General features: G+C 40.2%; 2 protein-coding genes across 3 annotated transcripts in view; both read left to right on the forward strand.

The window, feature by feature from the left end:
* The window catches only part of HSPA14 (heat shock protein family A (Hsp70) member 14), a 34,643-nt gene that overhangs the window by 1,960 nt on the left and 18,713 nt on the right, over positions 1 to 13,970 (forward strand). The window contains exons 4-9 of one of the 2 annotated variants that reach the window (XM_060006273.1): positions 7,728 to 7,776; positions 7,897 to 8,002; positions 9,143 to 9,233; positions 10,152 to 10,256; positions 11,342 to 11,503; positions 12,717 to 12,872. In XM_060006273.1, the coding sequence (XP_059862256.1) occupies positions 7,728 to 7,776; positions 7,897 to 8,002; positions 9,143 to 9,233; positions 10,152 to 10,256; positions 11,342 to 11,503; positions 12,717 to 12,872 (669 nt within the window). The remainder of the gene's footprint in view (positions 1 to 7,727; positions 7,777 to 7,896; positions 8,003 to 9,142; positions 9,234 to 10,151; positions 10,257 to 11,341; positions 11,504 to 12,716; positions 12,873 to 13,970) is intronic. The other variant, XM_060006274.1, reaches the window with a different exon arrangement.
* On the forward strand, positions 1,677 to 6,487 carry MSANTD7 (Myb/SANT DNA binding domain containing 7). The gene is made up of 2 exons (XM_060006276.2): positions 1,677 to 2,363; positions 2,873 to 6,487. Exons 1-2 carry the CDS (start codon positions 1,802 to 1,804, stop codon positions 3,394 to 3,396), a joined length of 1,086 nt encoding a protein of 361 aa, XP_059862259.1. The 5' UTR covers positions 1,677 to 1,801; the 3' UTR covers positions 3,397 to 6,487.

Raw genomic sequence — 13,970 nt, forward strand, 5'->3', positions numbered from 1 at the left:
GTGACACTTTCTGGGAACTAAGTTTAACAGTTGGCTTTCAAATTTAAGCATTAGGGAAACAGCTTAATTAATGTCTTAAGAATCAGGTTAATCAGCTGTTGTAACTTTAATTAAAAGATTAAAGAGGCTCGCTTCCCCAGACTTCTGTCTCCTCAAATTATAGATTACCATGATAATTAGGGGTTTTCATTTTCACTGGAGTTGTAATACTTGCTATAGTGTTTTTAAATTTTCAAAGTGCTTTCACATCTATTATTTTATTTAATCCTCTCAAATCCCTGTAAGATTGTCAGGCAGGTTTTATCCCTTCCCATTTCTAGATGAGAAAATCAAGGCACACAGAAGTTAGATATCCCTAAATTAGTTACGGGGTAAACTAGAAAGGACTGCAGTCCAGGGTGCCTAACCGTTAGCCCCAGGTTCTTTCCTTTCTACTTCGTCAGTTAAGAATTTAGGTAGAAATTTCCTTGTGTTGACTTTAGGATTGGGGGGATCATGGATTAAATTTAAAATTTATTTCTTTTATACATACAGATATTTTGTACTATCCCTTACCTGTGTTTAGTTAAACTGAATTTGATACTCATTTTTTTCCCCTTAGGAGCTTTATGCATTACATCAAAACTTGTAGTATTTCAGAGAGAATTCAAATATTCTCTGATGATACATATATTCCCATATCCATTTATCTGTTGACAAAATTTAGTACTGAGCATATTGGAAATAATTTGAGTTGGTGTCAAAAATTTTCAAATTATAGACTGAAAAAGAAATCAGGGAGTTGTGGAAGCTAAATTCACTCATTGTAAGCAGCCAACAATGTATTTTTTAAGTAAACTTTTTTTTTTTTGAGATAATGGTAGATTTACATACTGTTACAAGAAATGATACAGAGAGATGGAATGTATTATTGGATTTACCGTTTTCTCCCAGTGGTAACATCTTGCAAAACTATACTGCAGTATCACAACCAAGGTACTGGCATTGATATAATCAAGATACAGAACAGTTCCACAGATCCATCCCCTTGGTAGCCCTGTTTGTTTTTTTGCTGCTATTTTGGGGCAGGTGGTGGAAGTAAAAATGTGGAGGTCTTCTGCCATATTATGCAAAAAGCTTTGTATTAGCAAGAACAACTTCAGCTCACTTTTCTGGCCCTGGAAGTTACCTTTTAACAAAAGAGTGCAATGGTGACAGTCAGCTGGGTAATACATAGGCACAGCATGCTACTTAGACCAAGGTTAGTAAGGAATGAGCCCCTTTAGACATGTATTGCTATGCCATGGTCCTGCTAGGACTTCTCCAGAATGAGCTGCCTCATGGTCCAGGCATTTCTCCGCCTCGGTCTGTCTGCTTAGAAGTTAATGGTGATTTTTATAGATACACAGTTGTACCAGGTCTCAGCCTTGGAAGCATTCTGCCCTTTGTGGAGGAGCCAGTCCCCTTGTTACCAAGCCAGTAAGGCCCTTTTTAGCCCTTGATCCAGTACCCATCCTGAGCGAACTCCCAAAGTTGGGCTTTCTCAGTGCTGGCATCCTGCCTCTTTGCAGCCTACTTACAGGTAGCACCGCTTAACTTGCTGCCACAATTATCCTTACCCATCCCTGTAACTTTCATTCCCCTGTGGCCTTCCAGCCAGAAATGCGGTCCTTGGACCTGGCTTCTCAGCAATTAGCCCTGAGAGGGAAGAATCGGCTGGCTCCTGGAGATAGACCTGAGCACACAGAGCCTCCCCACACCTTCAGATCGGCACCTTGCTGCCCAGGAGCCTCCTCCAGCTAGCCTTCCTTCCCAGTCCGCTATGGCCACTTCCAATAGCAGCGCAGGCATCCGGTGGTCCAGACAGGAGACACGCACGCTTCTCTCCATACTAGGTGAGGCAGAGTATATTCAGCGCCTCCAGACCGTGCATCACAATGCAGACGTCTACCAGGCTGTGTCTAAGCGGATGCAGCAGGAAGGCTTCCGCCGCACCGAGCGTCAGTGCCGCTCCAAGTTCAAAGTCCTGAAGGCATTATATTTAAAGGCCTATGTGGCCCACGCCACAAGTATGGGTGATCCACCACACTGTCCCTTTTATGATACGTTGGATCAGCTTCTCCGAAATCAGATAGTGACTGACGCAGACAACGTAATGGAGGATGCTGCTTGGGCCAAGCACTGTGATCGGAACTTAGCGGCCCCTGACGCCCCAGGAGAAGAAGGAGCCAGCATTCTGGGAGCAAAGAGGACTCAGGCAGCAGATCATCAGCCTGTCTTGAAAACAGTTAAGGAATCAGATGAGGATTGTCAACTGAGGATCAGTGACCAGATGCGAGAAACCAGTGACCTTGAGGACTCCTGGGATGAATCTTCGGGTGCAGGTAACTCCCCAGCGTGTGAAGGATCAAGGTCCCAGAGTCACTTGTTTCTAATCGTTACATGTTTGGATGGTGACCTTGTCAGCATAGTCCCTATTTCTGCCCCCTGCCCTCTTTTTTAAATCTAATGGTAAGATAAAGGGCTTCAGGTTTTTAAGAGGCGTGACCCTAGGTATGTAAGATATTAGAGCTCCTTTAAACCTGGAAGCACTCCTTAGAACCAGACTAGTTTGGGCATTGCTAATAATGGAGACTTAGGAATTTGTGGCTGTAGAGTAGGTTGGATAGCTATGTGGAAGGGGGCTCAGGAAGGCGAGGGGAGAGGTTTTGGATGTGTGATTGCAACAGAACAAAATGTCCAGATAAGGAAGTGAATTCCTCCCCATCCCTTGTGGAAAGAGGCCTTGCTGGGAATACCATAGCTTTGTCACTGTCCCTCAGCTCTGCTGCTGGCTCCAAGCATTCCCGTAGCAGGAATGTAATCTCTGCAACATTGTTGCTTTGTTTTTCAGGGTGCTCTCAAGGGACCCCCAGCTACAGCAGCTCCCACCACCTTTTCAGAGGTACAGCTGCTCCCTGTCAGAGCAGCCCCGTGACCAGACTGGGGGTGTCCGGTGAGCCCAGCCCCTGCACCAGCTCCAGCCGAAACACTCCCGGGGTGGCCTCGGCACAGCGGCCTCCGGGCTCCTCCTCCAGAGTTCCTTTTGTTTCTGGTGGGGATGGGCCTTTGACCAGTGAGCCCCCTCCCAGGTGGGCAAGGCGAAGAAGGCGGTCCGTGGCCAGGACTATCGCAGCCGAGTTGGCAGAAAACAGGAGATTGGCGCGAGAACTTTCAAAGCGGGAGGAGGAAAAATTGGACCGGCTGATTGCCATTGGCGAGGAGGCCAGTGCTCAGCAGGACACAGCCAACGAGCTGCGCAGGGATGCGGTGGTCGCCGTCAGACGCTTGGCCACAGCGGTGGAAGAGGCAACCGGTGCTTTCCAGCTAGGGCTTGAAAAGTTGCTTCAGAGGTTAATTTCAAACACCAAAAGTTAGGAGCTGATCACACAAGGGTGTATTTCCTACTCTGGCAGAGGCCCGGGTCCAACGGCTGCCTTCTGGTAGCCTGCCTCCTTTTCCGTGTCCTCAGGAAAAAAAAAGAGTGGATGGACCATTAACGTGCAGAAGGGTAGTAATACTAGAATATTCAAGGGTAGAATACTTGCTTCTCCCAAGCGTCTCCACTAGTTGAAAGACGTTTCAGAAACGTGAGAGGTGGCCTAGTAGACAACGGAAGCAGGCAAGTCCAGAGAACTAGTTAGCCCTGGCTTCACCACTGATGCGGGACAACTTAGTTTACCTCTCAACACCAGTTTCCTCAGCTGTTAAAAGGGGGCAGCCTGCCTACCTCACAGGGTTGTTGTGAGGATCAGATGGCTTAAATAGATGTGAAAGGGTTTAAAAGTTTAAAAGCACTATACACATGTAAGTTATTAAAGCATATGACCTTGGCTGAGGTCAGGCTAGGATGAAGCACAGTAGCTGACAAGATGTAGAATTAGGGCTGTATACCAAGACCTCATTGCCTGAATCTACTAGTTTAACTTGACTGCTTCCTGGAGTTTACAAGCTTCACTTCTTTAAATCTCTCTATAGCTCGTGAGGCTAATATAGACACAACACGTATTGGTACCTTTATCTCATATTTTCACTGCTGTGTCTGTGACATACCGACTAGCACACACTCAATAGTCAAACCATCTTTCCCTCCATTTTACTAGTCCTCAGTCTCTTAACACTATGGATATAATTCACAACTGACAGGGAGCCACAATCGTGCTTTTTGGTTCATATTGATAATCTTTGATATAATGAGAAATTGGCTGTCTTATAAAATATTACATGTAAGTAAATTCTTTGCATTCCATATTTTTTAGGTTCCATGATTATGCATAATTATATATCTTGAGCATTGGTTTGCCATTTGGACCTCGTGGAAACAATTCAGATGATATCAGTTTCCCAAATGCTTTTAGCTAATTTTGTTCTTCTCTGTTAGCCTTTTTTCTGTCTAGTATGTTACAGAAGGCAAGCCCTAGAAAACTTTTCTTTTAGGGAACTTTCCAAAGTCACTTTTTCTCACACGTTATAGACAAAAGTTCACCTCATTAATGGCATATGATGGAATAGAACAGCTTTGGGAACAGTTGGGTGGTGTGGATAAGGACGGCCTGCAATAGCTAGCTCTCTTTAAGCACCAACCCTCCACAAATCCATCCCCTTTTCCCTCCAAAACACATACACATCCTAGAGGAGATATGATGGTGTTGAGCCATGCTTCCAATTTACTCTAGAAAGGAAGCCATTACTGACCATCGTTAACCTAACTTAAAGCTCTTAGCGGTTATTTAGTACTTTCAGAAAGTACAAAAAGAAGACTTAGAATGTAAAGAGCTTTCCTGTAATCAAGAGGCTGGAAAAAAAGTGCAGGCATGTAGGGAGAGGTTTTATTTTCTATTTTGCCAGATTGGTTGCTTACCTAAATGCTGGAAATAGCAATAGGTGGAGAAATGGTCCAGACCACAGCGGGAACATATGGGGAGCAGGAATAGATGGCAGGTTCCTCTGGGGAATGGGCCATTCTGTAGGAAGCAGCGTGAGGTAGAACACACTGGAATCTAGACAGAACCCCCAAATTCTAATGCTGCCACACTTCGTTACACTGAGCAGATCACTTGCCCTTTTTGTGCCTCGGTTTGTCTCTAAAATGAGAGGTTTGTACTAGGTGACATTTCTTGTACCTTCCAGTTCTAAAAAATTAGATGAATAGCATAACGAGGCAAAGTGAAATTCTGATTGCGATATTTTCAGACACAGCAGCGTATTAACGTATGTGAAATCCTGGTAACAATTGTGTTGTAAGGAAGCATTCTATGGCATTAATATTTATGAATGTACTTGTGAACTTCTGTAAGCACCACACCCAGACACAGATTCCGTGCTTTAAAAGAGCGTATGTTTAAGGCACGGAAATGGAGATATATAATTCTTTTTCTCAGTTTTAGGCCCTTACGTGGAGGGGTCCATGTCAGTTACAACTGGATAACACTACTGTAGATAGGTAGACTTTCTGGAAAAACAGGGAAGTACTTGAAAGAGTTAGGCCTGTACTATATTAATCTATTAATGGTAGCAAAGTACATAGGCAGGGATTTATTTGAGATAAGAGAAGTGCTGAAGAGCAGAAGTCAAGGTGAACTTGGGAGGAAGTAGTGTGCAGGTCTAATGGGCAGAGTAAGGTTAGGAATAAAACAAGGGAAAAATCTTTAAAAACAGAAAAAACAGGCCAAATCTTGTGAAGAGGAGAGAAGTCGTAATAAGGGGAGGCTGTAGAGAAACAGGCCCAGAAATCCTGTCTGAGCTGTAGGCCCAGCCGTGACTCCCTGTCAGTCTGCAGGCAGGTCACTTTACCATTCTGTACCTCAGGCCCCTCCGCTATCCAGTGGGAGGCTATCCCTGCTACCTCGCAGGAGCTGTGTGAGGGCCCAGTGGGCAGATGAATGTAAAGACAGATGTTTCCAGACCGGGTTGACTCTACTGGGAGAGTGGGGGGGAAGAAGCGCGGCAGTACGTGAGTGCTGGTGAGTGCTGGTGAGTGCGGGGCAGGGCCCTTCAGGAGGGAGGGGGAGGGGCAGGATGAAGGCCCTGGTACCCTGCTAGGAGTGATGCTCTGCCTGCCTCCTGAAGCCCTCCACGTAAATGGCGCTGTGTATGCCAGCCTGCCACCACCCTCTGTCTCTGTTCAGTAACTCAATCCTGGTGTGGACAAATAAAGTTGTCATCTGTACCTGGCTGTGGTCAGTCCACTACTTTCTGGCGCTACCGTGATCGTTTGTCGTCACCTCCATTCTCTGCTTTCTGCTCCTCCGCTGGCTAACCTCCAGGGTCTGGCCTCTCTGTGGCCCTCAGAGCTACGTGTGCTTCTGGCCTCACCTGAGCGAGGCCCTCTCTGCATGGCAATTGAGAAAGAATTTTCTGTTTCTCAGAGTTCTATAAATTCCATTAAAATACCCTTTTCTGGCAAGTTATCTTGTCTGAGTGATAGATAGCTATTTGGTGAAATTATCCTGGTTGACTTAAATTCTGTCCTAAAGGAAACAGAACCACTAAGTGTCATGCCAAAATTACAGTATTGGTAGGAAAAAAAAATTACTGTGGGCACACTTAATCTTTTTTTTCTTACCCTTAAAATATTTGTCCAGGAGCTAGTATAAATATTGGGTTTAGAAAAGGGGCAGGGGTGGGGGAAGGCTAGTGGAAAGAATATTAAACCTTGCGTTAAAGATCTGGATTCCAGCCAGTTGTTCTATTAATTAGTCGTGTGACTTTGGGCATTTTCCCCTTTACAAGATTAGGGTCCTCCGATGTTCAGTTACCCTTCAGCAATTAGCCAGTGTTAAATTTCACCTGCTGTTACTAAACAGTTAAGACTGGTCTCTGGACAGAATAGCCACTGCCCCTTGCAAGAAGGATTTAGTGAAAGGGTCTATCTCATCTTCGTTTCTCGTTGAAATTAAGCCAAAGATCAGACTCCTGTCCCTGCTCACGGCAAAAGTACCTTAGTCATTTAGCATCTCACCGCGAGGCAGTCTAAACCCTAGCCTGGTAGAGAAGGCCTGGGATCAAGTACTGACTCTGCCCCTTATAGTGTTGGGAAGATCAGGTAAGGTAATACATGTGAAAACATTTTGCAGTCTGCATTAATTCGTATTACTATTTTGAGCAACATAACGCCCATTGTTTTAATTTTTCCATTGCCATACACAATTGTTTAGTGCCTACTTTGTATAGGATGTTATATATCTACCTGCAGTAGTCTGCACTTTCACATATATAATATTCATACTTTTGCTTAGTCCTTTCAGGTTTCAGGCATTGATTCATATTCAGAAACCAAGCAGCAAAGATGGTGTTAGGTATTCTGGTTTGCCATTAGTTTGTGGTCCTTTTGTCCTTTTTATCTCAGTGGTTGGGTCTTCAGGATCAAAGATACGAGTATATATGACATAAAATCATTGATATTATGAAAATCATCCCCAAATGTTTAACACCTGTTGATAGTAAGATCAGAACAAGGAAGAGCTATTCACTTTCAAATGTGAAGTTAGCACTTTAATAGAATTACTCAACCTTGTAAATTCTGCAGCCATTCATTCCTACTGTCTAAACCTACTCTAATATTGCAAGATTTCTTTTAATATTAAGCAACTTAATTTTGTTTATATTTTTATATTTGTCAAGTGGTATTGAAGAATATAGTCTTCTTTAAAACTTATATGTCAACAATAGTGATATAAATATTTAACTATGTTTATCTCTATGGACAGCTCTGATGATCCACAGGCTCAGAAATACATCAGGGATAGTAAGTGTTTAGTGAGTATGCTTCTATTATTATTTCCCTATTACACAAAGTAATTGCCAATTATATTGATTTGAAACTGTATTTTTATTAAAATCATTCCTTATTTAACACACTCAAAATTTCCTTCATAGGTCATTGAAAAAAATGGGAAATTACGCTATGAAATAGATACTGGAGAAGAAAAGAAATTTGTCAGCCCAGAAGATGTTGCCAGACTGATATTTAGTAAAATGAAAGGTATTGAGCAAAAGAAAAGATCTTTTTAAAAACTGACCTTTAAAAAAATCTAGAGATGGTTTTTGATCTGGGGCTAATAAGCAGGGTGATTGAGCGAATGAGCAGTGAGGAGACCTAAATTATGCTAGACCTGCCCGGGCCACTAACTGGCTATGTGACCGTGGTTAAATGACTTATTTTCCCTGACCTTGGTTTCCCTAGAAGTAATGTAAATGGATGGGGCCAAATTAGCATTTTCAAAACTTCTTAAGATGAAGTGACCAGGTGGTCCAGTGGCTAAGACTCTGCGCTCCCAACGCAGGGGACCGAGTACAATCCCTGCTCAGGGAACTAGATCCCACACGCATGCTGCAACTAAGAGTTCGCATGCCGCAACTAAAGATCCCACATGCGGCAACTAAGACCCAGTGCAGCCAAATAAATAAATATTTTTTTAAAGAGATGAAGTGGCCAATAAGCTTGGCGAATAGTGAATGTCGTATCTCTTTCAAGATTGACAGTGCACTCTCCACGGTAATTTAGGCAGATTAAGTAGGTCTGGTTTTATCTCCACTTCAGGTGAAGGCTTGGAGCTAGCTGAGCAGCCATCTGTGGAGCAACTTGAGGGGTTCTGGAGTAGATTACTGACAAGGCTTACTTCAGCTCTGGAATGTGTAATGGATTTGTGGGATGGAAGGCAGCCTTTCACCATGGTCATTGGTCTGCACATTAGTACATTGGAAGCTCATTGTCTAAGAACCCGTCTAATTTGGGAGATGGTTGAAACTTGGAAGCCTAAGAGCAAGGCACTTTGGAAAGTACTTAGTTCCATGTCCACAAACTATACCAAAACCACAAAAAAGTAGTGCACAATTTAAGAGAGCAAGAGAAGACCATTGGGGTGGAGCAGTCAAGTGAACTGGCAAATCCTTATAGTGAGAATGTCTTTGGCTCAAATTAACAAACCTCAGAGTATCGCTTGACATTTTTGTGTATCATCAGAATTTATTTTTATATATATTTTTCTTCCCATTTTATTGAGATATCATTGACATACAGCACTGTATAAGGTGTACAGCGTAATGATTTGACTTATGTATATCATGACATGATTACCACAGTACGTTTTGTGAACTTTTAAAATATTTTTTTCACGTACAGAAACAGCACATTCTGTCTTGGGCTCAGATGCAAATGATGTAGTTATTACTGTTCCATTTGATTTTGGAGAAAAACAAAAAAATGCTCTTGGGTAAGTATAATATGGGGTTTCTTTTACTTGCTTAGTTAAAGGGAATAACAGATTTCACAGTATCACTATATAGTGAAAGGTAAAATTGCATTCGAAAATAACTTACACAATAAAGTTGTATTTGTAAATACATGTATATTTACATATGTAAATCGTGTGGTAAAAAGTTATGGTAGTAATCATTAATAGTTCCTTTATTTTATGAAATGTCAAAAGAACATAAAATTAAATGTACTTTCCTAGCTATTTTGATTGGAAATGTTTTTGATTACCAGGTTAAGTTGATGTTTATGAATCACTTTGCCTTAGTGTCATGTAATTAAGGCTTACGTGGGAATTATATAAAAATAAGCAATTTTAGAAAATATTTGCGATTATTTTTTCACCTTAGGTTAACATCTAAACAAAAAGTTATATTTAGTTTTTATAGGTTGTTATGCAAATGTAATTGGCAAGCACCCAGTCTTTTGCTCTGTGGATAGAGTTCCCTATGGGGCTTTGCTGAACACCTGAGTTGCTTCTGGGGCAGAGAATTGCACTTGTGGGGTGTTAAAACTGTGACCCTAAATTAAAGAAGTTGGAAAATGCTAAAATGTATTATAAATATGTCCTAATCTCTTTCTAAAGTTTGTAAGCTTGAGCACTTGGAGAGCTTTCTCTTCCTTACTCAGTATAAGCACGTTATTTTCTTTGTCAGGGAAATAGACTCTGAACATTATTATTTTAAACAGAAGTGATCTACGCTTAAAGATTTAGGTCTGTTTCTTATGTTCTGTTATCTTCTAAAGATCATTACCCTTCATGTTCTACTTACAAAGTCTTATATGCTATTGCATAAAATCTTCAGCAGAGCATTTCTAAAAATGTAGACTTCAACATGTTGTGATACTAAATGTATTAAAAGTAAATTGTCCACAGGGAAGCAGCCAGAGCTGCTGGGTTCAATGTTTTGCGGTTAATCCACGAACCTTCTGCAGCTCTTTTGGCTTATGGAATTGGACAAGACTCCCCCACTGGAAAAAGGTAAAAACCATATTTGCAGCTTTAAGTTTTTCACTGCAGAAAACATTTTAGATTATAGCAATTATTTCAGTAGAGATTGTTACATAGCACAGTGGTTCCAAGCCTTTATGGATGGAAAGACATCGAAACTCTCACCTGGAGTTTTTCAAATAGATGAGAAAGATGTCCTAGGAAAGCAGAGAAAGAGTATAACAGGCAGGAGGGAAGGTTGAGCTTTTCCGCCCTTCGCTTATCACCTACACTTTGTCCCCTTAGTGGAGGAAGATTTGAAATTTATAAGCCCAGCCAAGTTCCAGCTGAAGCTCTAGGGCACCGTTAATTTTACTACCAATTCTAATTATTAAACATGCTTAGAAACAGTGAGGTCTTTTATGTACATTTGTCTTGGCAGGAGATGGGGGAAAAGCCAGTATGGGGATTTAAGACTTCATTTGATAATGAAATAGTAAGACATACTCCTAATTTAATTATAAAACTTGTCTTAATAGATCTGACACATCGTGTAATTTTAGGGAAATCAATTCAGATGTGTTAATTTCCCCTAATTGTGTCATTTCATTCATATCTCACAATTAACCTAATATGTATAAATTACTAGCAGATTTTTTTTAGGTAAACTCAAATATAGAATATAAATTACAATATCAGAAATTTTGGATTTTGATACATAGGAAATTAGCTCCTAGTTTTGCATATGTTTTACTTTTGTAGAACATGTTATTGCAGTAGTAACAAGGACAATATTAACATAAAATTTCTATGTTTAATTCTCTTAAAATTCACTTTAATTACAAATCTCTTCTTTATTTACTTTGAAAAGTTAGTGTTTTGAACTCCAGTTAGTCAGAAGAATACAGTTTTACCAGTACAACTAAATGAAAAAGAGCTTTGACTTAAAATCAGAAGATCTGGTTTCTAGGCTTAAGTCATCACTGAGTGATGACCATGGACAACTTAGTTACTCATGTGAGATTTTCAGTTTCCTCATATGTGATTTATAGTGACTTGTTAGTTTAAGAAGTCGAACCTGGCTTTACAATGCTGTGATTCTCTCATAACTTACTCATGTTATCTTTTTTTTTAAGCAACATTTTGGTATTCAAACTTGGAGGAACATCCTTATCTATCAGTGTCATGGAAGTTAACAGTGGAATATATCGTGTTCTTTCAACAAACACTGATAATAACATTGGAGGTACACATTTCACAGAAACCTTAGCACAGTACCTAGCTTCTGAGTTTCAGAGGTGAGTATAAAGGGACTTGATGATATATTTCGATTGAAGTTTCACTTCAGGTTTAATTTTTTCCTAATTTATTTGAAATTGCCCTTCAAAGGAGGACATGTTTTTTCCAGTGCGCTGGATATTTTTGTGTCTAAAGTTCTAAGGTCTGTTCTGGTAAACAGGGGGAAGCAGAGGCCAAGCTGCCCAGTGCAGTGTACTTGGATTTTTCCCTCAATTCTTCAGTGGTTGCTTTTATGTCTGGATGAAGGAGGGTAAAAGCACTGAGGCCTCACTACCTTCTGAACAGTTTTTACAGGTATAGAAGATTATGTTATAGTTACATTCCAGTAAGTGAATGTCTTGCAGAGTGTTTATTTTATTACTAATCTACTACCACAAGGAATATTTTAGTTTTGTTGCTGGATATAATTATTCCATTCAAAATTCTAATCCTGTTTGGCACATTATGAGTCAAATATATAAAGGTTATATTTGGGACATTCCTACTGTAAAAAGAAGCTGAAATAGCATTTTCATCAGTTTGACTAAACTGGGTAAAAAAAAGTCTTGAAAAAGTGATAATTTCTCATTTCTTTAATAAAGACCTATACTGCTTTTTGTTGTAAAGGAGTTCCAACTCAAGGAAGGGCTGTGTTAATTTTACTACGGATTTCAGTTTTTCAACATGTTTAAAAACAGGGCCATCAACATCACCACTTAGCAAGCAGTTTTAACAATTAACTCCCCTTGGAGGTAGAGGAACTAAAATTTTACGTATTTCGTTATGTTTCAAATTTCCCTGAAGAAGCACTTTTAGTTCTTTTTTTTTTTTTGCTGGACAGATAATTTTGTGCCTTCAAACAATAATCATGCTGTGGTTGTAAGGGGTGAGGTGTGAGACTTGACCCAGTTGCATGAATCTCCTTTAACCTCCTTTTGTCTCATCTGCAAAAAGATGATGGTTCCTGTACTTCTTCAAAGCACAACAGTCCATTATTGTGATTATAGAATCCAGCAATTCAAAGTGTTAAGTATATTGATTATTCATTTTTCTTGAGACACTTCTTTAAATGCAGAGAATTTTCTTCGGATATTTTGGAGATACTAAAATCTGGTATTAATATTGATTCATGAGCTTATAGTTATCCTAATAAGGATTATCCAGATTTTAGTTACAATAAATTCTAAATGACCTAGTAATTTTTAAACTTCAAAGATTGTATTTTTAATTTAGATCCTTCAAACATGACGTGAGAGGAAATGCCCGTGCCATGGTGAAACTGATGAACAGTGCTGACACTGCAAAACATTCTTTGTCAACCTTGGGAAGTGCCAATTGTTTCCTTGACTCATTGTATAAAGGTCAAGATTTTGACTGCAATGTGTCCAGGTAAAACTGCAGTTCAAAAAACTTAAACAAAAAACTTTCAAGTGTATTCACATTTAGGTGTAATTTTCTCACTTTGGGTTTTTCGTTTGCTCATTTGAGGTTTATTAGCCCTCTGTAAAAGGGGAGTTTTCCTGTCTTTACTTCTGGGGTCCAACTCTTGTCAGACTAAATAACTGTTCTCAAAGTAATCATGTCAGCTGTGATTGCCCTGTTATTTTACAGCTACAAAGAGCAGTGTGTGAAAAGGGCTTCCTAGATCTTTTTTTTTTTTTAACATCTTTATTGGGGTATAATTGTTTTACAATTCCTAGATCTTTGAAAGAAAGATGAGAGAAGACTTGAAGTTTGAGATTTGCGAGTTTCTCTTACTGAATAGCAGTCCCACCTGTATAGTCCCTAGTTCTCTCTGGGGCTTGCACATGTATCAGTGGTTGTTACTATAACTTGATCGTTACCCCTGTGTGGCAGGCTGTATTCTAAGTACTTTCTATGTATTAACTCTCAAATTCTCCTAACAACCTGATGAGGTAAGTACTGTTATTTTCCTTACTTTACACAGGAGGAAGCTGAAACACAGGTTTCATTTCTTGTCCGAGGTTATCCAGCTAGTAAGTGACAGACCTTGGACTCAAACCCAGCTAGTTTTGACTCCAGAGTTCTGTTACCTATCACAGTACTTTGAGGATTGATCCCTTTCTTGGTTTTATTTGATCTGTCATCCATTGGCAGCATTGTAAATTTTAATAGCTTTTATGACATTTAGTAAACACAGGTTTAATGTGCATAAAATTGTTTTTAATGCTCATATCTTTTACTTAATCCAAAACATTGCTTACAAATGATTGCACCTTCACCCAGGAAGTCCAAGGGAGGCCGTTGTCCTATCATCGTATCATTTTGCATTGCATATTACTCAGAATAATAATAGCTACCGTTAGCACAATTTAAACCTCCCAACAAGATAATGGATGACTTGGAAGCATAGTGAAGTTGTCCAGAATTACAGTATTATATTATTTTTAGGCTTTTACTGAGTCTGTGTGGTTAAATTCTCTCTTCATCTGGCCCTTGTAGTTTAGCTTCCTCATCTCCCTGGGC

The sequence above is a fragment of the Delphinus delphis genome, chromosome 2 (assembly GCF_949987515.2).
Source record: "Delphinus delphis chromosome 2, mDelDel1.2, whole genome shotgun sequence".
Classification (NCBI taxonomy): Eukaryota; Metazoa; Chordata; class Mammalia; order Artiodactyla; family Delphinidae; genus Delphinus; species Delphinus delphis.

Coding starts and splice junctions, on each gene's coding strand:
- MSANTD7 (XM_060006276.2), top strand. CDS start 1,802: ATGGCCACTTCCAATAGCAGCGCAGGCATCCGGTGGTCCAGACAGGAG. Junction 2,364..2,872: donor GGATGAATCTTCGGGTGCAG/GTAACTCCCCAG, acceptor TTTGTTTTTCAG/GGTGCTCTCAAGGGACCCCC.